Source organism: Arctopsyche grandis, chromosome 12, assembly GCF_051622035.1.
Source record: "Arctopsyche grandis isolate Sample6627 chromosome 12, ASM5162203v2, whole genome shotgun sequence".
NCBI lineage: Eukaryota > Metazoa > Arthropoda > Insecta > Trichoptera > Hydropsychidae > Arctopsyche > Arctopsyche grandis.
This window is the reverse complement of record NC_135366.1, coordinates 1,819,197-1,842,619: the sequence shown is the minus strand read 5'-3', so window position 1 is coordinate 1,842,619 and position 23,423 is coordinate 1,819,197. Positions and strand designations below refer to the sequence as shown.

At 33.5% G+C, this 23,423-nt stretch overlaps 1 protein-coding gene across 2 annotated transcripts in view; it reads right to left on the bottom strand.

The window, feature by feature from the left end:
* Positions 1-6,479: 6,479 nt before the first annotated feature.
* The window catches only part of tn (tripartite motif containing protein thin), a 108,403-nt gene continuing 91,459 nt past the window's right edge, over positions 6,480-23,423 (bottom strand). For both annotated transcript variants that reach the window (XM_077442926.1, XM_077442925.1), the window contains 9 exons: positions 20,455-20,617; positions 15,524-17,020; positions 15,069-15,264; positions 13,963-14,997; positions 13,824-13,888; positions 13,500-13,748; positions 11,438-11,578; positions 9,472-9,689; positions 6,480-7,497 (listed from right to left, as the gene is read on the bottom strand). In XM_077442926.1, coding sequence (XP_077299052.1) covers positions 7,284-7,497; positions 9,472-9,689; positions 11,438-11,578; positions 13,500-13,748; positions 13,824-13,888; positions 13,963-14,997; positions 15,069-15,264; positions 15,524-17,020; positions 20,455-20,589 — 3,750 coding nt within the window. In that variant the 5' untranslated portion in view covers positions 20,590-20,617 and the 3' untranslated portion in view covers positions 6,480-7,283. The remainder of the gene's footprint in view (positions 7,498-9,471; positions 9,690-11,437; positions 11,579-13,499; positions 13,749-13,823; positions 13,889-13,962; positions 14,998-15,068; positions 15,265-15,523; positions 17,021-20,454; positions 20,618-23,423) is intronic.

Sequence of the window (23,423 nt, the reverse complement as noted above, 5' to 3'; positions counted from 1 at the left end):
CATTCAAAGACAATTCTCACGTAATTTAAATCTTTTGGATTCCTACTCCTCTCAACAAAACCCTTTAATGATCCTTATTTACTTAAATTACTTTATTCTTCCTTTGTAAGGTCTCACCTTGAATTTGCCTCAATTATCTGGTCACCTTTTTATTTATCCCATATTATGTAATCGTATTGCAAAAGTCCAACTTAAATTTGTTAAATCCTTACACTACCTTTTTCTTATCTACATCCATACTACTGTTCCCAATATTTTAAAAATCTTATCTTCCAACAATCTTTCTGTCAGGCGACGACTCACTGATGCTATATTCTTCTTTAAGAGGGCTGGACACCAGCGCCTTGTCCATACAAACGTATTATACTTCTCCCTTCCTCAATTATGGCACTAGAGAAATTATTATTTAATATGCTATAGATATCTACCATTGGGATGCATCTATCGTTTTTTTTTTTTTTTTATTAGTTATTTTTTATAGGAGCTAAGAGCCTCTTGTTTACACCCACGAAAAGAGTCCAGCGTGCTTATTTAACGGTCGATTAAAAATAAAATACGCGCATAGTTGCACAGAAAATATCTTTCTCATACCGATGATGATTTTTTTTTTTTAAATTGGTCCAGTTTTGGAGGAGAAAATAGGAGAATACGAAACCTCGATTTTGTCGATTTAAAATACGTATTATCTGGTCGAAGCGAAACTGTCTTATTCACTCAATATATATATATTGATATATATATATTGTCGCATTCACTCAATATATACATTTACTCAATATATGTATATATAGAAGAAAGGAACGGCAACAAAATTAAGGTTTCGGGTGTACAGCCCTCTTAAGCTCCTAAATGGTTTCCTTGATTGTTCTGATTTACTGATTGAGGTTGGTTTCAGAATCCCAGTCAAATATTCTAGACACGTTGCACTCTTTTCACTTAATCCTTTCAAAACCAATTCCCTAAAATATTCTTATCTACAGCGTGTTTATCGTATGTTTAACGGCGAGCTGAATGAGGTTGATCTATTCGGTATTTCCTTACATCAACTCAGGATCAGGAGAGCCTTGACTGATTGATCCATTTATATTTCTATTTCTATTATACATATATTCTTTATCCAATTATACTATATCACTTTATGTTCAACTATGCATTGTCCTATTTAGTTATATTTTAGTTTTTATTATTTTCTTTATAATTTGTTTGTCTATATGTACATATGTACTAGATATATTATGTATTTTGTAAAAATATATAATTGGGCTCGGATGTTATTTTGTTATATTTATTCTTTGTTTTTCTGAATTTCTACATCTGAGACCTTTGATTCTTATCTACAACGTGTTTATCGTATATTTAACGGGGAGCTGAATGATTTTGATCTGTTTGGTAGTTCCTTACATCAATTCAAGACTACCATCAGGAGAATCTTGACAGACTGATCTATTTCTTCTTCTATTATATAACCTTTATCCAATATTTTAACATTTTAAGTATAGTTATGCAATGTTCTCTTTAGCCATGTTTTAGTTTTTATTCTTTTCTTTATCTCTATGCACCATTTTATGTAATTTGTAAAAATCTGTAATTGGACTCCAATGCTATTTTGTTATATTTACTCTTTATTTTTACTTACCTCTTATACAGTTCACATGGTTTTCGTGTTAGTGGTCATTTTTTATATCTCTTATTTCTTATCTGATCGTTTTCATACTTTGCCATATTGCTCATTTTGGTCATCAATATACGTTAATATATCGTCTGCCATTACGTTCGAGATAAAATATCGTATACAATGCGTATCAAATATCCAGAATCTCGGGTACGGTGACGTCTATGATGGTGACGGCAAGCTACCATAATCTATCTTCAACCTTTTCGCCTTGATATGGCCATGTCAGATTTTAATTGTTTAAACGCCTATAATTCACTCTATATTTTATAAAATTTGCTCTATAGGTTCTCGTTATCTCTAATATTTAAATATTTATAGTTTTAACTCTCATATGTATGTATATATAAATTTCAAATTTGGCGTCTAGCTTCATGTAATGTAATACACGATATATATTGATTTTTGGCCAAATATGTCAGATCTGACATTTCACGGCTAAAATTATATCTCTTCAAGGAGTTTTATCTGCGAGATAAGTATTCAATAAGAAGTTATGTTGTATCTAATTGTTCATATGATTTACAATAAGCTTACATTCATTTAGTTTTTTACAATAAGCTTACATACATACATCACATACAATTATTTTTAGTTTTCAGCTGATTTATTATGCATTTCTACATCATATTGTCTGTAATAAAATAAAATAAAATAAAAGTAATCTTCCATAAGATTTTTCAAATCAACAGTATGCAAGAGTTCATTCATTGTAATGATAAACCACATCTGATTACATAACATAAGTGATTGAGGTTGAAGGAATCTACCCTACATGTGTGTGTGTACGTATAAATCGAACACACTCCATTCGATAATTACATCGAATCACATTCAATACGTACTTGTTGGCTCCGGAAGGCAAAGTTCGATAAACTTATTGGTCGACCCTCCCCACACCTAGGTCGTCCTTCTCAGGACCACATCCCTCCCTCTCATGGTATTCGTACAATACAGCCCGAGGCCGTTTCCAAACACTGTCTGCTTTGAATCTAAAATCTATCCAGCCAACCCTCATCACCCAACTCACGGGCAGGATGTCATTTTCCTCGTCGACTCTTCCCACCCATCCCACCCCTTCGGGCTATGACCAACTAAGTCCGTTCGAGCTTGATCAAAACTGTTATTAACCCCACACATTCCCAATGTGTTTGCCTTTTCTATCTTGATATGCACAAAGTGACTTAAAAGCGCAGAGATCATACTATTGCATTCGGAACAATACAAACTATTTTATTTAAGCATTAGTATGGAGCATTGTGACATTAGCCAGCAGCATAGCTCGGTCGTTAAGCTTCTGCTTAACACCGAAAGGCGCTGGGTTCGATCCCATGAGCTGACCTCGATTGAAAATAACTTTTCAGAGTACATCTGTAGTGCTGCTGGTCAAACTTGGATATTTGTGACTCCAGGTCGATCGTTTCCTATCAGAGTTTGCCAATTTTCTCTGATTTCATTGTTGAAACGGTTCCCGTTTAAAATTGGCTAAAAATCCTTCCTACCTACTATGTCACCACTATTTCAGTATGATTAATGTCTAATTCATAGATGTCTCATTAATTTGCGAGCTTTCAGTGTCTCGTAATTCAGTGACTTGTGTTATAAAAAAATGCTGCATTGTTTGTAATTGGCCAGGAAGGCGCATTGGGGTTTACCTGTAAGGCCTTCCTGGTATGCAAAAAATAAATAAAAAAAGAAAATAAATAAAATACAGGAAGAACCTAGTGCGCCACAATGACCTATGTACATAAGAAAACAAGATATAAAAAAAATAATTCATAGAATAAAAATAAATAAAAGGCAAAATCTGAATAATACGATTAAAAACAAAAGAAAAAATGTACATAAAAAACCGCACTGTCCAAAAAGACCATCGTATTTGATGATATGTAATTCAGTATAACTAATTATATGTAAACCTGTATGAAGTAACCTGATTAGGATCTGTCATTTCGGCGAATCTGTCTGCACGCGCGTAGAAATCTAATATGCATATAATTTCGAAAGAGACTTTGTATGTATGTATGTAATCCGCGCCCGGATATTCGAGAGTATACTGTGTTTATATGTAACAAAGCATGAACATGTAATATGGCAAGTATTACAAACAGTATTTTTCAGTGCATTTTTGCGTGAATTTTCATAATAGATTAAGTGTCAGGGGGTGGGGGTGAAATAATCAAGTGAAAGATGAGCGTGGCCGCAAGAACTCATCGACCGATGCGGCCAAATTGCGGCCCGGTTTTTACTTTAACATTTAGGTGACGTAATTTTTTTCATCCGGTAGATTTACAACGTTATCGATTAAATGGTGACAACAAATATACTACAGGCAGAGAAATGTTATAATAATAACATTTCTCTGATCGTTGACTAAACAAATAATTTGCCCCCCTTCGGTTTATACATACGAGTATATTGTACTCAATCGCTATCTTGTTTATTTTATATATTTAGCTAGTTACTGTGCGATTTTTTCCGATAACTGAATGATCCTTTCGGTGGATAATATATTTTGAAAAAATTTTTATGATTCAATTTTTTAATGATTAGATAAAAAAATAGGTGCGCCCAACCCGTGACTTTATGTTATATATAATTTCGAAAGAGACTTTGTAAGTTTGTTTATTTTTGGTTTCCCAACCAAAAACAAAGTTCATTCGTTCAAATTCATAAACAAAACAAAGTTTCTATGACGATAATTCAATTGGTTGAATATTATATTTTTTTCAATTAAATTAAATGTAATAAAAAAACAAATAAATATTTACTATTAGATTTGCCATATTTACGCTGTTTATATTAACAACACTGAGTGAAGCCGGGTAAAACAACTAGTGAGATATAAACGTCATTCGACTTTTGGCCGAAACACAACGCTACTCGACTTAACATCATGCTATTTAATATTCATTTTAACAATCATTATATAACCCACGAGTGAAGTAAAAATATATAAGAGAGATAAAAAGAGCCTAACATATAATGCAAATCTTATAAAATATAGAACTCTATAAAGAAATAGGAAAAGAAAAATATATAGGCGTTTAAACAATTAAAATCTGACACAGCGAGAGGGAAAAGGGGAAAAAACGATCGAAAGAGTGTGAATAAAACGGCAACTTTCTAATAGATGTCACCGAGAACGATAATGGAGTATTTTAAAACGTGTCTATTACGATTATTTTTCACCATCGTAATGACGGATTTGATTTACACATATATTGATGACCAAACTGAGCAATATGGCAAAGTATGAAAACGATCGGATAAGAGGCAAACTTTTTCCTGAATTGTAATCGTAAGTGAAACGTAAAGGAGGTATGTAAAAAATAAGGATGCGGTGCATCCGCTCTAAAATCGCCAGACAAATTGAACGACAGATTAACGGACGGCTGCTTTAAATGCAATTCTCATCTTCTCGAATGATAGATTGCACATCAGATGACGGGTAACCTTTCGATGTGCACAGATGCAACTATTAAAATGGCAATTATTAAAATTGAGTTGAATCTTTCAGGTGAGTTTAATAAGGCAAGATTCGATAAGTTCCGAATCTTGTCTTATTAAACTCGCCAGAAAGATCCAACTCAATTTTAATAATTGCATCTGTGCACATCTAAAGGTTACTCGTCATCTGATGTGCAATCTATCATTCGAGAAAACGAGAATTACGTTTAAAGATGCCGTTCTGTTAATCTGGCGATTTTAGAGCGGATGCACCAAACCCAAAAATTAACATAAGGAAAAAAAGAATAAAATAAAATTTATAATATATGACGAAACATCCCTGCGAGGCCCAAATGGAATCATTTCATACTTTTGTCTCGGCTTTTGCCATTTTAAACTTGCCAGAAAGATCCAACTCAATTTTAAGAATTGCCAATCATCAATGTACATCGAAATGTCATCTGCGCAACCCCATCAATATCTTGTCTCTCGAACATGCTGAAATTTAAACAGTCAAAATTCAATCGAAATGAGCATGCAGCCCCGTGGTTTGCAACCATTTGTAGCAAACCCCTGTTTGTTTGTTCGTGACAGTCAATCTAATAAAAATACAAATGAATATTCAAATAAATTTATATAAAATAAAATGTTTACTATTAGATTAGTCATGTTTAAGCGGTTTATATTACAAATACCGAGCGAAGCCGGGTAAAACCACTAGTGTATAATAATGCAAGTATTCTCAATCGTTTGTTTCATCTTCCTGAGTTAATTTTTATATGACAGGAGTTATAGCAACGTTAAACGCAGTTTCCACAGGATTTCCCATTGAAAATACTTGGTGTTTTGACATATCAAAAGTAAATTGACAGCTAAAGGATTCATGCGAAACATGGTGGTAGTCTATTTGAAGAAAGCTGTTGACTGTTAGCACTTACTAAAACCAATAGTTCATGTATGAACAAACTAACATGTTCATGAACGAACTGGGGTGAGCATTTGGACTGTTACTTTGTATATGTATGTATGTTTAGTCTTAGATATGATTTTTTTCAACGATTTTTTGTGTTTAAATAAAGATAAATATACGCAAAGAAGTTCTCCATAACATTTTTAATCAAAATATTGATGAAAACATGAAAAAAATATGGTTTCACGATAAAAAGTCGCATTGAAACTAAGTGCTTGCGTGTAGTTTTACGTTTCCTGGTACTTGTGCCAAAGAAAAAACAACAGTGTGTTTGAAAACAGTATTGAAAATTAAAAATTACATAATAAATATGCTTCGTAAAATATTTTGTCAATTTAATAAAGTTTTCAAGAGTACAAAGCGTAAAGTTTGAAATAAATAAAAAAAAACACTCATACATATTGTGCTGTTTATTTTTTATTTTTTGCAATAATACAAAAAAAAACATTTTTTAATATCAGAAAAATCAACAAACAAGTTAATAAATGAATATACACATATACACAGAGATATACAATATTTTTTATTTATTTTTGGTTTAATTTATTTAAAAAAAAGTGTGAACTGATTTATTTATACACAGTAAGTGTGAATTGTATCCACAGTCAAATGCAATTTTTCTGTTGGTAATTTCAATCAAATTAATATAAAAAAAAATATTACGAAAAAGAGAGTATATAAGAATACTGTCTTTGAATGTTTAAAATATATATAAAAGAGCAGAAAATGTATAAAATTTATATAAGAAGGTTTTTTAAGACGAAGAGGAGAGAGAGAGAGAGAGAGAGAAAGAGAGTCGGAAAGAAAAGGCTCAGTTAGGCGATTTTCTTATATATGTATAAAAAAAACGGTACCTCCCTGAAAATCTAATGCAATTTATATTTTTTCCGCGAAAAACCTTTCATTATAATTTCGAGTAATGTAATTTGTACCTATACACATATATAAAGGCAGAGATTCTTCTATATTGTACATAATTTAATAAAATACTTTTTTGCTGCGCAAGGAATAAAAATATACATTTTTTTTTGTTGAGCAAGACTAGTTTTAATTGACTAGAAGATTTCGTTATTCGATCCAAAAGTGGCCACCTTTTCTTTATACATTGGACTTATTTATTTAAGAGTTATTGAATTTTGTACAGAATAAAGGTATATATTTAAAACTATTTTCGTTTTATTAAAAAAAAGACTAGAACACTTGAACACGATGATTCTCCCTATCGCAAACGATGATGTTTCCATTGCTCATGACGGCAATTCCTTCGAGGCCTTTGAACTCAGCATCTCCAGAGCCCCAGGAGCCGAAAGCCCTCAGGAATGTACCGTCAGGATGGAAGATTTGGATCCTGTTGTTGCCAGAATCTGCCACACAAATGTATCCTTGGTCGTCTACTGCCACACCCCTGTACAGAAAAAATATAGATAAATATACATATGTATATTCGATCGTTAATTCAGGTTCGAGGGATTTTATGGGACTTTTCATGTGAGGTATGGACCATCGTTTACCATTAATTAGACACGGGACAGATGGGACAATAATCGTAAATTCAAATTTGTCCGAAAGGTTTGATTCAAATCGTGCGGTTAGTTTATGATTTTCCGATGTTTTTCCGTACCGGGTAGAGTTATTACGAATGATTTTGTACGGTGATATCTTCACTGTAATTTTCAGGAAGAAAATGAAAATGAAATGTATTTATAGTTCAGCGGTGGCGAGCATATGGCATGCGTACCAGACGTGGCAAGCGATAGGATAATATGTCGATTTAAAAAATAAAAGCAGAGAATTTCGCAAAAAATGAAAAAAAAAAACAAGTAAATGAGAGAAGTGAAAATTTGAAATTGAAAATGAAATGCGACAGAGGGGCACATTTTCGATGAATAATTTACATAGAAATCTTCACTTTTAGGCAACATGATAAATTTTATGGTTATAACATTGCGGTTTTAAAAGTATATGTAATATTCGTATGCTTTTGAACATTTTCGATTGTTAAAATAATAAAAAAATATTAATATACATATGTATATATTAAACTCTAAAATGACAAGAATTCGAAGATTTTTCAAAACTTTTAAGTTCAATTCGACTTAGAAAAAAAAATTATTTGAAAACTATTGTGTAAGATGGACGTGTCTTATTCTCAAATTTTTCTATGGGCCATTGATTTAGTTAAAAGAGACAGAGAAACCATTGATTTATCTAGCTTTAAAAGCTTGTTTTACCCGGCACACAGCATCTTTTTATTTTGATTTTATTTAAAAATTACACCAGGACTCTCTAACAAGCAAACCAAATTATTATAATATAATACTTATAATAAAATGATACAGGTTTTTCATTTCAAATTGACCCTTTTCTTCATTTCAAATTGAAAAAAAATGTGCATGAAAAGTGAAACTAAGAGTCATCAAGAGGTTGCCTGTATGACGCAGTAAAAATATCTATTTAAATTGAAAACATAGATTTTTGTCACTTGGGCTAAAAAAAGGTACGCTACCGCTGCCATAGATGCCAAAAATTCTGTAAATTTTTAATTTAAAGCTGAAATTTAGGATCAAATATATACATATGTATATATACGTTTGTTACAGACATTACTAACAACCTAACCAGTAGATTCTATGACAGAATCACTAATAACCATACTAACACACTTGTGAAGAGTCTCGGTGATTACAACAAAATGTCTATACCCTTCAGGTATAACACACAGATTACCTAAACACAATCTGCTTTAGGTCATCGACTTAAGAGAGTCTTTAATTAATTTTATGAATTAGATGTATTATGAGCATTTACATATAAGAATTGTAAATAGGTTTTTGAGCTCTTTTTCCTATTATGCTGTACATTAACATTAGAATAATATAATACTATGATTACTAATAAAATAAAATTAAAGTTGTAAAATAGAAAATGATCAGTAGATCAGTAGCAATTAAAATAGATATAAGATTTATTTTGTGAACATGATTTCTTTATAATAAAAATCATTTAAAAATCAAAAGCCATCGCTAGTATAATTCAATAGCAAAGAAAATCGATGCTGGCGAAAAGGCGCAATGATGTTTTTCTTGTAAATTTTTCGGCTTTTAACGAGCGCCGTGATGCCAAATTGCAATTCGAAATATAAATATTTGAAAAGCAGTGGATCAAACACCATAAAGAAGGCCGACGAAATAGAGCTGGCAGGGGACCAAAAATGTGATCCGACGCTTAAATACCTCTTGGGGAACGGCTGGGGCAGAAATAGCTGGCTGCTTGAGATGAAGAAGAGGTGAAGAAACGCAAAGTGTCATCCGATATCATTGTCAGATGCTTCAATTAATGGCTCGCATTGTATGTATGTACGTATTTCAAACATACAAACCTTGGGAATTTGAATTGTCCTTCTTCGGATCCTTCGCTGCCGAAGGACGAAAGGACCCTGCCGTTGACGTCGAATATTTGCACGCGATGATTGTTGCTATCTGAAACGATGACTCTGTTCGTGCTACTAACGGCTATGTAATGAGGATGTTCCAATTGCCCCGCTTTGTGACCGAAAGATCCGAACTTGCCGACGAATGTTCCGTCCGATTGGAAAACCTGAAAGTGATGTCAAAAATTTAAATTAATTTATACCGAATTATATAATATAACACACGTTATGTGAAATTAGCTGGTAGTGCAGGTTTTCATGAAGCAAACAACATGTGATGGCATTAAAGTCTCTAATTTGATTTTTTTTTAGGTAAAGTTTGAATAGACTATCAAATTTTTTATCATAATATGTAATGACAGTGTATAATTAGCCAGCAGTGCTGGTTATTAATGAAGCGACGAACATGTATGTGATTAAGTATGTATTTGGAATTTAATAAAAGGAAAAGTTTGAATATATTAATTAAAATTAATATCGTATTATATAATATAATAACAGTGTTTAATAAGTTCGTAATACGGGTTTGAATGAAGCAAAGAACATGTGATGGGATTACAGTATGAAATTTGGATTTCATTTCAAAGGTAAAATTCGAATGTACTGTCAAAATCTTTATCGTATTATATAATGACAGTGTTTAATAAGTTCTTAATACGGGTGTGTATGAAGTAAAGAACATATGATGGGATTACACTATGTAATTTGGTTTTCATTTCAAAGGAAAAGTTCGAACGTACTGTCAAAATTTATATCGTATTATATAATTAGTGTTTAATAAGTTCGTAATACGGGTTTGTATGAAGCGTTGAACATGTTTTGAGATTACAGTGTGTAATTTGGCTTTTATTTCAAAGGAAAAGGTCAACGAATGTACTGTCAAAATCTTTATCGTATTATATAATTACAGTGTGAAATTAACTTATAATGCAGGTTTGTATGAAGCAAAGAACATGTGATGAGATTACAATATGTAATTTGGATTTTATTTCAAAGGTTAAGTTTGAATATACGATCAAAACTTTTATCGTATTTTATCATTTTAGAGTGTAATTATGTAGATACTAATGCCGGTTTGTTTGAAGCAATGAATATATGAGGTGATTACATTGTGTAATTTTGCTTTTATTTCAAAGAAAATTTCGAACGTACTGTCAAAAATTTTTATCGTATTATATAATTATAGTGTAATTAATGCAAGTTTGTATGAAGCGGCGAACATTTTTTGAGATTACAGTGTGTAATTTGGCTTTTATTTCAAAGGAAAAGTTCGAATATACTGTCAAAATTGTTATCATATTATATAATTAGCTTGTATGTAGGTTTTATGAAGCAAAGAACATGCGATGGGATTACAGTATGTAATTTGGATTTTATTTCAAAAGTAACGTTCAAAAGTATTGTAAATTTAAAAGGTTAAAGGGTTAAGTTTGCAATGTGTTGTTATTTTTAGAGTATTGTTATCGTATTGTAAAAACATTGTATAATTTCAACGTATAATTACATATGTATATACGAATATGTAAATATTAAAAGATAATGTCAAGCTGCGAGCGTCAAGCGTAATTAGAATATGTTGCTTAGACTTAGAAATTCAAATTGCAAATGCGTTTATAGAATTGAATCAATATTCCTACTATACGATTAATTTTAATTATATTTTCAGAATAATGTGGTAACTACACACATGTTTTAATTAGATTGTAATGCACTTTAATTAGATTGTAATGCACTTTATGGCACAAGCATGGAGTGTAATAACAGTGTTAATTAGCTGATGTCTTATTGTTTTATATTTTTTTTATAATTATTTAATATTTGAATCAATCTTATTTATATTTTTAGTCTTTAGTTATTTTTTTATTAAAATAAAGGCTTTAAAATCTTTATATTTATATATTAAAAAAAATAATACCTGAACTCTGTGATTTTCCTTGTCGCACACATAGATGAAACCTAAAGCGTCTGTTGTGATACCCCAGGGGTAGTTGAAACGACCATCAGCTGTTCCTTGACTGCCAAAAGCTCTCAAGAAACGACCAGATGGATCCAATACCTGAAAAGTCAATAAAAATATTCATGAAATTCAAAAAAAAATAATAAAACAATATCTCACTTCAATACGAGTCTACGCTTTCGACTAATTGCATATTTGCATATTACAGCGGTATGTTTCATTATTTATAACATTTTATAATCAAGATTTATAATGTAAAAGTATGGATGATTAATTTAAAATTAATAAGCAATTTGTATGCGACGCGATTGAAGATTATAACAAAGTGTAATCTGCAGACAATATAAATGATAAAGATGGATGAAAAATTACCATGTCTAAAAGAGAGATTTACGTAGCAGATTGAAGTTGAATTTCGCATTTCTCCCCGTATTATATAAAATATTAATTAATTACGCCACTTGACAATGTATTGCGAAATTTACGCTTATTAATTAGTATTGTTGATTAATAAATAATTCTATATACTTATATAATTCTGTATTTATACATATATATATTGTAAGGGGGATCGCGTCGATATTTCATTATATTATAGAACATTCGAAAACTAAAACTATACGCTAAAATTGTATTCTAAGAATAAACAGTGAAACGATCCCAGTTGAATGTATGTAAGTGGGCCGTTATAAATCACTGTATTTTAAGATAGTCTAATTTCTTTCAGCGACAGTATTTGTTTTAAATTTTGTATTCATTCGATAAGAACAGGACTAAGTTTATATTAAAAAGCTTAAGTTTGTTGAAAGTTGTGAAAAATACAATTTTAATAGTAGTAATTTAAAATAAAAGTTGATAAATATACGTTTACATATTTTAGTTGCAACTTTTTGATAATTTATAAAATATAATGTTGACGAAATCGAGAGGAGAAGGCTTCTGAAAGGTGTAAATCAATTTTTTCCGTGATATTTTTATTTAATTTTTTTAATTTCAATGGAATATATGTACATATGTATACACTCGCCTTTTCAGATCGCTCCAAAGCTAATGCGGATAGAATACGATCAATACAAGCATTTATAAAATGCGAATTCATACAAAAATCATCCACAGTAACATCTATGGAGAAATTTTTGCAGCATTTTTTATTATACAAATTGGCGAGCCTCAAGACGCTGAATAATTTGAAATTTACAAGAGATTTGAAACTAGATGCCAATTTACGGGAACTGTTTCAATGAAAATCAGAAAAATTGCCAAGCTCTGATAGAAGACGATCGAAAACGGTCTGCCCAGCAGAATACTAGTGGGAATGGAACCGTGACTACTCTGCTTGGAAGCATATTAAGCTAACCACTAGTCCACGCTTCTGGTTAAATATAAATTGTAAAAGGGCTTAGATAGGGAAGTTCCCTAGCTTTTTGAGTGCTGACGACTTTTCTTTTGAAAGCCCGCCACGTTGAAAATTTCCAACCAGAATTATCTAGAAATCCAATAGAAAACAGGTATAAAAATTGTAGCTAATCTAAACAAACCTTAGATCACTACCTTTCGAGAGAATTCAAGTTTTGTAAATTTGTGTTTAAACTCTCTCATATATCTTGCAACAATATAAAATAAACAAACGAAGTTTATCAATGAATGTATTTTTCCAAAACTAGTTCCATCTTCTTCATTGTTTTTAAAATGTCATACTCACCATTTAAATGCCAAGCCACAATCTAAAATACTCATCAGTTAGAGATTTCCATTGAGAAATTCTGCTATGGTTATAAATTCAGAAATTCCGGTGTAAACCAGTCTTTATAAACATTGACTCATGTTTAATGCATTTTTTTTCAATGCTACCTGGAAAGGCTTAGCGGGTAGTATTCTTGTTTATTTTTTACATACTCAAAATACAACGCCCATCGGCGTATTTCAGGCCCATGGCCATGTTGGCAAAACGCTGACCGGCGATGTTCAGCATTCAAAGGGCTAGTCATGGGTTGTTAGTATGATTTTATATGAATTTTACCTGTATGCGATGATTGTACCGATCGGCAATGATATACTGTCCGATGCGGTTGACGGCTACGCCAGCTAAACAGTCGAACTCTCCTTCTCCACTCCCATATGAGCCAAATTCTTTCATGAACACTCCATTGCTGTCGAAGACTTGTACGCGGTGGTTCGACGAGTCTGCGACAACCATGGTGTTGTCAGGGCCCACGGCTATGCCGCGAGGCCAGGTGAATGTACCGGGTTCGCTCCCCCGGCTCCCCACCTGTTCAAAATCAAACTATGAGACAGACCCAAGAGATACTCCAGTGAGCAGTGAGTGCTAGATGTGTGTACTTACTTTGAACAGCTGCCTTCGTTTCTGCAGATACTGGCTCCTAGGGGAGGAACCTGCTGCTGCGAAACCTGTTATAAAATTAGACAAACGGTTACACACTTCTCATGGAAGCTTTATTTGGATCTTAGTGAATGGTTGTTACCTGCTGCCACCGCTGTAGCTGCTGTAGGGGAGATGGGGGAGCCTGCCGCGTTTTTTTGATCGTCATCAGAGCTTGTGAGTTCGTTTGCCGATCTCAAGGGCAGGCCCAATGACAGGCGACGGGCTGCCGAAGAAGAAGATGGTGATAATCCACCACTTGCTCCACTGTCTCTTTCTGCTTTTGCTGCTCTGTTTCCATACTTGCTCTTTAAATAGCGAGCCCATGAACTGAGAGCAGCACCATCTTTCTCGCCACCAGCTGCACTTGTCCTTTCAGGAGAATTTTCCCTAGACTTTAGAGCATGCGATGAGCGACTTCTAGCTAAATCGCTACCACTAGACGTGCCGTACCTAGACGCCAGATAAGCAGAAGGAGATGCTGTCGTTGGAGAAACAGGTTCGTCCAAATCATCATCATCATTTCCACCAAATCCAGTGTGACTACTTCTACTGCGCGCCAATCGATTACGACGCTCTTTCATAGCTAAATACCGAGATCTACTCGTTGGATATTTATCAGCGTCTTCTTCAGCTTTTGAAGAATACTTGTTTTCTTCTTCTTCAGCTGATGCTGCAGTACCTTTCCCTCGGTTTAAAAAACGGCTTGTGTATCCACTGCCAGATGAGCCGTATCTTGACGGAGTTGGCTCTTCTTCTGCTGGGACTGGTCTGGTTCTATATTTGATGGGAGCTGGTTCTTCAGGTTTTACATATGGAGTGCGACTGGTGTATGATGGAGAACCGTCTTTGGTGGCTTTGTTTTCTTGAGCTGTTTCTCTGGCGTTCGAGCTACGAGCTAGAAGTGGACCTATGTCGCTTTTTGCCATGACTTGATTTTCAGTCTGGCGCGTTGTAGTGTCTGCTTCCTCGCTTTCTTCGGAAGAATCTGTGTCTTCTTCTGAGCTCGTGTCTGATTCTTCTGCTTTGACGGGCTCTACAGGTGCTGGAGTGGGTTTGTTGGCTCCTAAAAATCTGCTTTGGAAACGTTGACCTCCAGCGGCTGGTGAAGTGGTACCACTTTCCTTCTTGTCAGCTTCTGCGAAAGATACACATTGATTTGGGACATTCCTTTCGATTGTTGGACAGTATCATGGTTAGTGTCTGCACCTGTATTTTTAGCAGTTGGAGCACTCTCCGAGGAAGTGCTGGATTCCGAACTGTCAGACCTGGTGGTTTTAGCATGTGACGATGGAGATTCAGCTCCAGAAGCTCGTCTAGGAGTAGTTGTAGTCGTCGTCGTCGTAACAGGCGTCTTTCGCTGATGCGATCCAGCAGACTCGTCTGATTCTGCCTCGCTCGATGCCTGAGAAATTGAGCATTCAAATATTCCAGTGTTTTCTCGTGTTTTGTGTTAGTTTTTATTTTTTTGTAGAATGTATTTTGTGTATATAATTTAGATAAAACAGTTGAGCTTTGCGTGTAACATAATTTAAGCATTGTAACATTTCTATATACTATATATATCGTTTCGATCGTTGAGCAAAGCAATTGTGAATAGAACATTTATTTACTTTAAATCTAAAAAAAAGTACTGTAATTTGTCAGTCTTCTTCCACACTCACCTCCCTCGTGGGACGTCTCCTCTCTTCTTCTTCAGGTCGCTGTTTCAGAGCCGCAACTCTTTCAGCAGCTGGTCTTTCTTCAGCTGCTGAAGACGAGGCACCTTTATTTTGCCTCTTGATCTTTGAAATCTCATCATCCTCGCTCATTTGTCTAGCAGCTGGGGGTGGAGCGGATACAGGCGGCTTCTTCAAAGCCGGTTTGGCAGGAGGTGGTGCCAGAACTGGTGGAGCTTCTTTAACTACCTTCTTCTTTCCAAAATCGCACTCCTGTAAGCGTTTCATTACCCGAGGAGAGTCTGACAAGCGGAATATTCCACTCAAAGGACCTCGAGCTACGTCTTCAGTATCAAAGACACGCTCCTTATCCTTTTGAAGTTGGTCGAACTTGACGGCTTTGCTAGTTTGTTCGTTGTCTGAATCATCTCCTTGTTGGCTGCGTACGAATCTGGATCTGAATCTACGCGGCCTGGAACTTTCATTATCATAGCTATAATCCTCTCCGTAATCTGTACCTCCTCTTCCATACCTATCACTGTATCTATCTGTGTTTTGTTTTGGACGCGGATCTCCAAACTTTCTACCTCCCAACAAAGGCTCGTCTGGATCTTTATCTCCATAGCTTCTCAACTCCTCTTGCTGTCGGAACTGTGACGCCAATCTGTGATCACTCTTGGACCGCATAAGTCCAGGTCCTCCAGACACTTGGAGCAAATTATTACCTCCGGAAACACTAGTAGTGAATCCAGTATTAGCTGTATTAATATTTAACTCTCCGTAGCCGGCAACGTGTAATACTAATTGGTTGGGGTCGTGAGCCATTACGAATCTGACCCTTCTCCCGTAATCGCTCGCTTCGTATTCGAAATTCCTAATGAATTCGACAGTCTTCAAAAAGATTTCCTTCGCATCCATCAACTCCATATCGTCCCATTCTACGTCCTCGTTTATATGCTTATCGGCCAAGTCGCAATTGCTCGAAATGTTACCGATCTCGAGCTCTAGGTTGTCTTTGAGCTGAGTTAAATTCCTAAGTTCAGTTCCGAGATATCTGTCGATCTCGCATCGCAAAAACTCCGTGCGATCCTTTAGAGCTTTACCCAAACGTCTATATATTTCATCGACTTCTTCGGAAACCGAAGAGCAGTTTGTTTGTAAGCTCAAAGAGTTCTTTTCGACGACTGCTAGTATGTCTTGTAAGCGATGTATTCCTCTCCTAACTTGATTGTTGATCCTGGCTATTTCCCTTCGTAAGATGTCCATGTGGGCTCCTTTGCAGTCGTTGCAAACTTTTTTGTCACAGTGGCCACAATTTCCACAGTATGCTTTTTCCGAGCAGACATTGCATCGCTCCATTACTTGATTGGCCGTTGGATCTGGAAGCTCTCCTGAAATTTCTATATGCAACTCCAGGAAACGTTGTAGGGTGACATTGGTTGGAAAGCCCTGAACGCCCTGGTAAGGAATCCTGTGTTCTGCTCGACATTCTGGACATTTGACCTAAAGAAATAAAACAAGCATTAGAATAAATTAAACACAAAAACTCTGCGAGTATAAAATTATAAAATATAGAGTGAAAAAAGAAAAAGTTAGAGGTGATTAAACAATTAAAATCTGATATGGCGAGATGGTGGCGAAAAGGGAAAAAACGATCAGACAAATGCGACAATGTGGAAGATAGACACCGTGTAAGATATTGCAGTATTTTCAAACGTGTCTATTACGATTATTTTTCACCATGGTAATGGTGGACTTGATTTACACGTATATTAATGACCAATCCGAGCAAAATGGAAAAGTTTGAAAATGATCGGAAGAATGTGGAAAAGAACCCAAATTAATTCTTCTGACTACAATCTTAAGTGAAAATAAGAAGAGGCTTGTATGTAGTGAGCCATTAACCGAGAGATTCCCACTGCAGTTTCCCAGATACTAGTCAATTTTCTGGTAACAGATATGGACTTTATTTATAACGAGACAATTTGTTATATAGAAGTCTGTTATAGCCAAAAATCCTACTAGAGACTTGCCTGTAGACAAATATGTACGTACATAGGTGGGCCGAAACTATTCACCTTATTTAAATAAACTTTAATTTCTTTCAATTGAACATCAAAATTTTTTTTCTTATATAAATTTAAAATAGGCAAATGGGAAATTTTAAATATGATTAAATCAAAGCTCTTTAAACGTTGCGTCTATTCAATTTTGGCCACTTTCAGCGCGCATATTTCACGCCGGAGTGGCACAAGATAGGAGCGCTCGCCCGTAAATCAACCATCGCACCGTGTGATATATCGAAACCCCTTTTTTCCCCATATTCCTGTAAATTTAAGGTGATATTTTGAATCGAGCGTTTGGTTTGCTTAAGCGAAGCAAGAAAACTCCAACCCGGCTTCTGGCAAATACAAATTAAATGTCATGTCGCGTAACGGAAGCGATTTATTTATTTCAATATCGATAACTTACACCGAGATATTGTATAGATAGCGCCAATGTAGAGAACAAATTTTCAATTCAATAAAATATCTCCCATGGTACGTATTCAACGACTTTTGCGTAAGAAAATATCAGATTTGTGGCGAAAAGTTGACAGTACATATACTGTGAAAGTGTGAATTTTTATATGGGATGTAGAGTTTTCATTTTGAAACAGTCCCTTTATTGACAGATTGATATTAAAATTTATATATATTTGATGTGATATTTTAAGTACATAATAAGAATATAAGAACCGTAATATTTGAAAGTGGCGGAAGTCCAATTTTCAGTTCCAAAAACACTATTTCTGTTTGAATTGATTCACAAATTGTTATCTTTTCATTTAATTCGATAGGTCCAGAATCTCGGAAAAGCAGAATAATTGTATTACAGACTACTCGTATTTTTAAATATTGTTAATTCTATAAGAAATATTTCTCAATAATTAATTAATTTATTAATCCCAATTTCAAATATTATAACGACTCGTTTAATAAGTGTATTGACTCTTCAATTTTAAAACAACTATTTCAAGAAAAGAATATGATATATTATATTTGTATGTACATTTAATCAGCTAAACAAAAATACATATAATTAGATCAGGTTTGTAAAATTTAGAAAAAAGCTTGTTTTTAATTTTTTTTTTACCATATTGATCTTATGTTATGCTTTTAAATAAATAAAGTTTTTTGTGTTTTGTCACTTAATTAAGAATAGTCTAATTATTCAATGCGCAGTCAATTGAGTAATTTAACTCTGCTTATGTCACCGTAGGCTTGCCAATACAATTCAATATGAGAAAGTTTAAAAGCTTCTTATATTCAGTTTTTATGATATGAGAGTAACTGAGAGTTAAAAAAAGTAGCTTCAATAAGTTGTAAAGAAGTGGTAGAAAGTGGCGTATGGAAATCGAGCTGTTATTGCTCCGATCTGACCCAAGATTCCATGTGAATTTTAATGAGATCGTTAATGATTAAACTCCCTCTAGTTTCATGTCAGAGACATTAGCTTACTTCAAAATTAGCTAATCCCAGTATGTCGGTAATATATTAAAGCGATCTAAAGAGTGGAAGTGGTTCAAAATCAGATCACAATTTTTCGACGGACAGGAATGACCGAAATAATAGAGTGAAGCTAGTAATAAAAAGCTTGTAATAAATCAGCTGATAACTAAAAATAAAACTATCACTGTTTGATCTGTGTACATGTGTAGCTTGTATTGGTTAGAAAGTTTGTTATGAAGGAATAAACAATGAAATTTGAGGTTATGAGTTGCTGCCGGCAATATATATACTCACTTATGCCGGGAACGTTACAGTTTAGAATAGCTTATTAATACTAAGATTGCTTTAATGGTAAAATTGAAGTTGTAATCATATTAACAATGAAATCGCAATGTAATCCATACAGTTAAGAATAGTTTATCAATGTATGATTGTCCATAAATGAGTTTATGTATTTACAGAAATGAAATTTTCAATCATCAGATAAATTAAATCAGCTGATAAGTAAAAATAAAACTATCACTGTTTGATTTGTGTACATGTGTAGCTTGTATTGGTTAGAAAGTTTGTTTTGGAGAAATAAACGATGCAATTTGAGTAATTGTATGTATGTAAGCTTATTGTAAAAAACTAAATGTATGTAAGCTTATTGTAAATCATATTAACAATTAGATACAACATAACTTCTTATTGAATACTTATCTCGCAGATAAAACTCCGTGAAGAGATATACTTTTAGCCGTGAAATCTCAGATTTGACATCTTTGGCCATAAATCAATATATATATATATCGTGTATTACCCTACAAGAAGCTACACGCCAAATTTGAAATTTATATATACATATGAGAGTTAAAACTATAAATATTTATATATAAGAGATAACGAGAACCAATAGAGCAAATTTCATAAAATATAGAGTGAATTATAGGCGTTTAAACAATTAAAATCTTATATCGCCATATCAAGGCGAACAGGTTGGAAGATACGGGACGAACGCTTATTAAACGTCAGGGAGATTTACTTTCCGCGTGTTTAAAACGCGTTGTATACGATATTTTATCTCCAACGTAATGGCAGACGATACATTAACGTGTATTGATGACCAAAATGAGCAATTTCCTATACAGTGTCCAAAAGTATGAAATCGATCGGATAAGAGATAAAAATGACCACTGACACGAAAGCCATGTGAAACGTAAAGGAGGTATGTAAAAAAACAGAAATCGGAACATTCTAGATAAGAATTTAGTGGTTCTCAATTAACAGTAAGTTTGCATTACAAACAAATATTCAACTTTATATATTTTCACAGTAAGAAGATACGATCCATCAGATTGTATTGAATCGACTTTTTCGGCAACCGATCTTCGTCGGACGATTTCTCCCGGACTTGGCCCATTTTTTCGATCAAAAGTAGAGCACACAGGTAGCAGATAGACTCACCTGTCTTTTGACGTAGTCGATCAAGCCATCCATGCAGGGTTCCATGCAAAAGCTGTGCTGGCATGGCAGGAGCTTGGGATTCCTGTACCTATCCAAGCAGACGCAGCACGTCAACAGCTGCTCGAACTGCTCCATTTTCCGCTTTTCTTTCGGCGACTACCTTCTGCAAAGAGCGGAAAAATCGGATAAAATTTCAAGACCTCACACATTTAAACAGTTATTGCGAAAACTTTTCGCCGAGCTGGCATTATTACAAGGGTATCGGGATCTCGCCATTGAAAATCGATTACGTGCACATTAAGACCAGCCGCTGCGGGATTTCTCGACCCCACTGTGCGAAATCACCAGGGGGTGGGTTGGGTGGACTCAATATAACGCACAGACTTAAATTGCGAAGTTTTGCAACCTACGATTATTGTTTTGAGTAAAGTGGGCTATTAAGAAGTATATAATTGTGTCGCGCATAGGAGCGGAACCTTTCATTGTTATTATTAACGCGAGTTTTGGCTCGCTGGATTATTAACATTCGATATGTATGTACGTATATACATATGTATGTATTCTAGTGATCACATACTGGAGTTTCTCAAAGTGTAAACTAAGTGTATATAAGTGGTATAAATACTTAAGAACGTCATTCATAACGTTAGCTATACGTATATGCATACGGTTTTAAAGTCGAGACATTTTTTAATCGATAATGTCTATGTAATTCATCCAAAAACAAAATGTCTTTTAAGTGGAAAAAACACCAAAGACATCATAATAAAAATCTGGAAAATACAAAAAATCTATTTATTGATGTAAAATGTAATAAAAAATGCTCGAATGCTGCTCGCATTTTTATCTTGACAACTTTTAGTACGAAAATATATTATTCCGAATTTGTAAAAATAAATCGATGTAAAATATTAAATAAAAATGAAAATATAAAGATTAGATAAAGCATAAGACTGGGGTGTTTTTATCAGATAATTCGTATGTTGACGAAAATTTGCGATTTGAAGTCAACAAAATTTTGTAACATTTATAATATACCTACATATATAATAAATATTCTGTTATAGTGTTTATTGCCTATTGAAATTTTGTATATGTTTTATAATTTGTGAAGATGTTTATTTCACTATAGATTGTATAAGTTCGTGTCTGATTTTAGGTAGTGATAAATGTATTTTAGTAGTAAACAGGCATGAACTTCTGCAACAGTGTAATATGTATCCAGATAGTAGTCTACTTGTAGTTAAAAATAAAACGATTTGACCTTAAAGATATTATAAATTGATAAAACTAGACTTGCAAGTATGAAAATTCTTATGTAAACATCCATTTCAAATAAACTTATCGATTTATCAATAAAAAACAAACTTGCCTTAATTCCGACTAACTGCCCTTGAACATTGTACATTGAGCAATCGAGCGAAAAATAAAATCATCAAATAATATACTTCATATTATTGAAGGACGAGTTAATCTATAGTAAAAATATCGCTAAACGTACATATGTCATATTGTTGATCGATGAGCTACTTTTATTAAAAAATTAATAAAAACAATCTTAAAGATATTATAAATAGATTAAATTTAACCTGTGGGTGAAAATTCATATGAAAACATCCACTTCAAATGAATTATCAATTAACAACAAGCTTTCCTAAATTCCGATAAACTGCACTCGAACATTGAACATTGAACATTGCAAATTGTACATTGATCAATTGCGCGAAAAATAAAATAATTAAATAATATACTAATCACTTAACGAATAAAGATACCATGAAGCGATTATCATATCTTGATCGACGGGTTACTTTTAATTAAAAAAAACAAAATTTTATCGTAATTACATTATAAATAGATTAAAATTTCCTGTGAGTGAAAATTCATACAAAATAGTCCACTTCAAATTTACTAATCGATTTATTAGTAAACAACAATCTTACCTAAACTGCGATTCATTGCACTCGAACATTGAACATTGAACATTGCACATTGTATATTGAGCGATTGCGTGAAAAATTTAATCATTAAATAATATACTTATCACTTTATGACGAGTTAATCTATCATAAAGATCTGCGAGTTACTTTTAATTAAAAAAAAAAAACGATTTTATCTTAAAGATATTATAAATAGATTATACTTGACATGTGATTGAAAATTCATGTTAAAAAATCCACTTCAAATTAACTAATCGATTAACTGCACTTGAAAATTGCACATTTTATATTGAGCAATTGCGCGAAAAACTTCATATTTACCAATTGATTTATCAATAAACAACAAACTTGTCTAAAATCTCATTAACTGCACTTGAACATTGTATGTACATTGAGCAATTGCGCGAAAAATTAAACCATCAAATAATATACTTATCATATTGTTGAACGACGATTTAATCTATAATAAAGATACCGCGAGACGACTGTCAAAATGTCTGTGTCACAAAATTAATTAACTTTTTCGCCCATCTAATATTATAAGTAGTTTATGTTTAAATTAGCAAGTAGGTCACGTAAGCTATTTCTCGATTTAATTTTGAATCGTTTTCTGGAAAGTCTTACACACAAATTTGAAGTAAGTAATATACATACATACATATGCATTATAACATGAGAGTTGAAGACGAGAAATTCAAATGTGCATATTCTAGTCGAAGCAGAACAACAAATTAGGCGCTATAGGAAGTTCGGAACTGCTAACTAACTTTTAATTGAAATTCTGAACTGAACGCATACAAGAAACTGCATTAAACTGCACTAAGTGGGAGTTAAAGGATTATTTCACACATCAGGAGGCTTTCACCTTTCGACGGGTAAAATTATCCAACTGGCTTTCAATTAAAAAGTACATTTTATGCGGTACGAACAACCTCAATTGCAAATTCAAATGCACATTTAAATTCAATCGAATTTGTATATGAAAAATGCATTGAAAAGCTTCGAATTTTTCAACGAAAGTTTCATTTA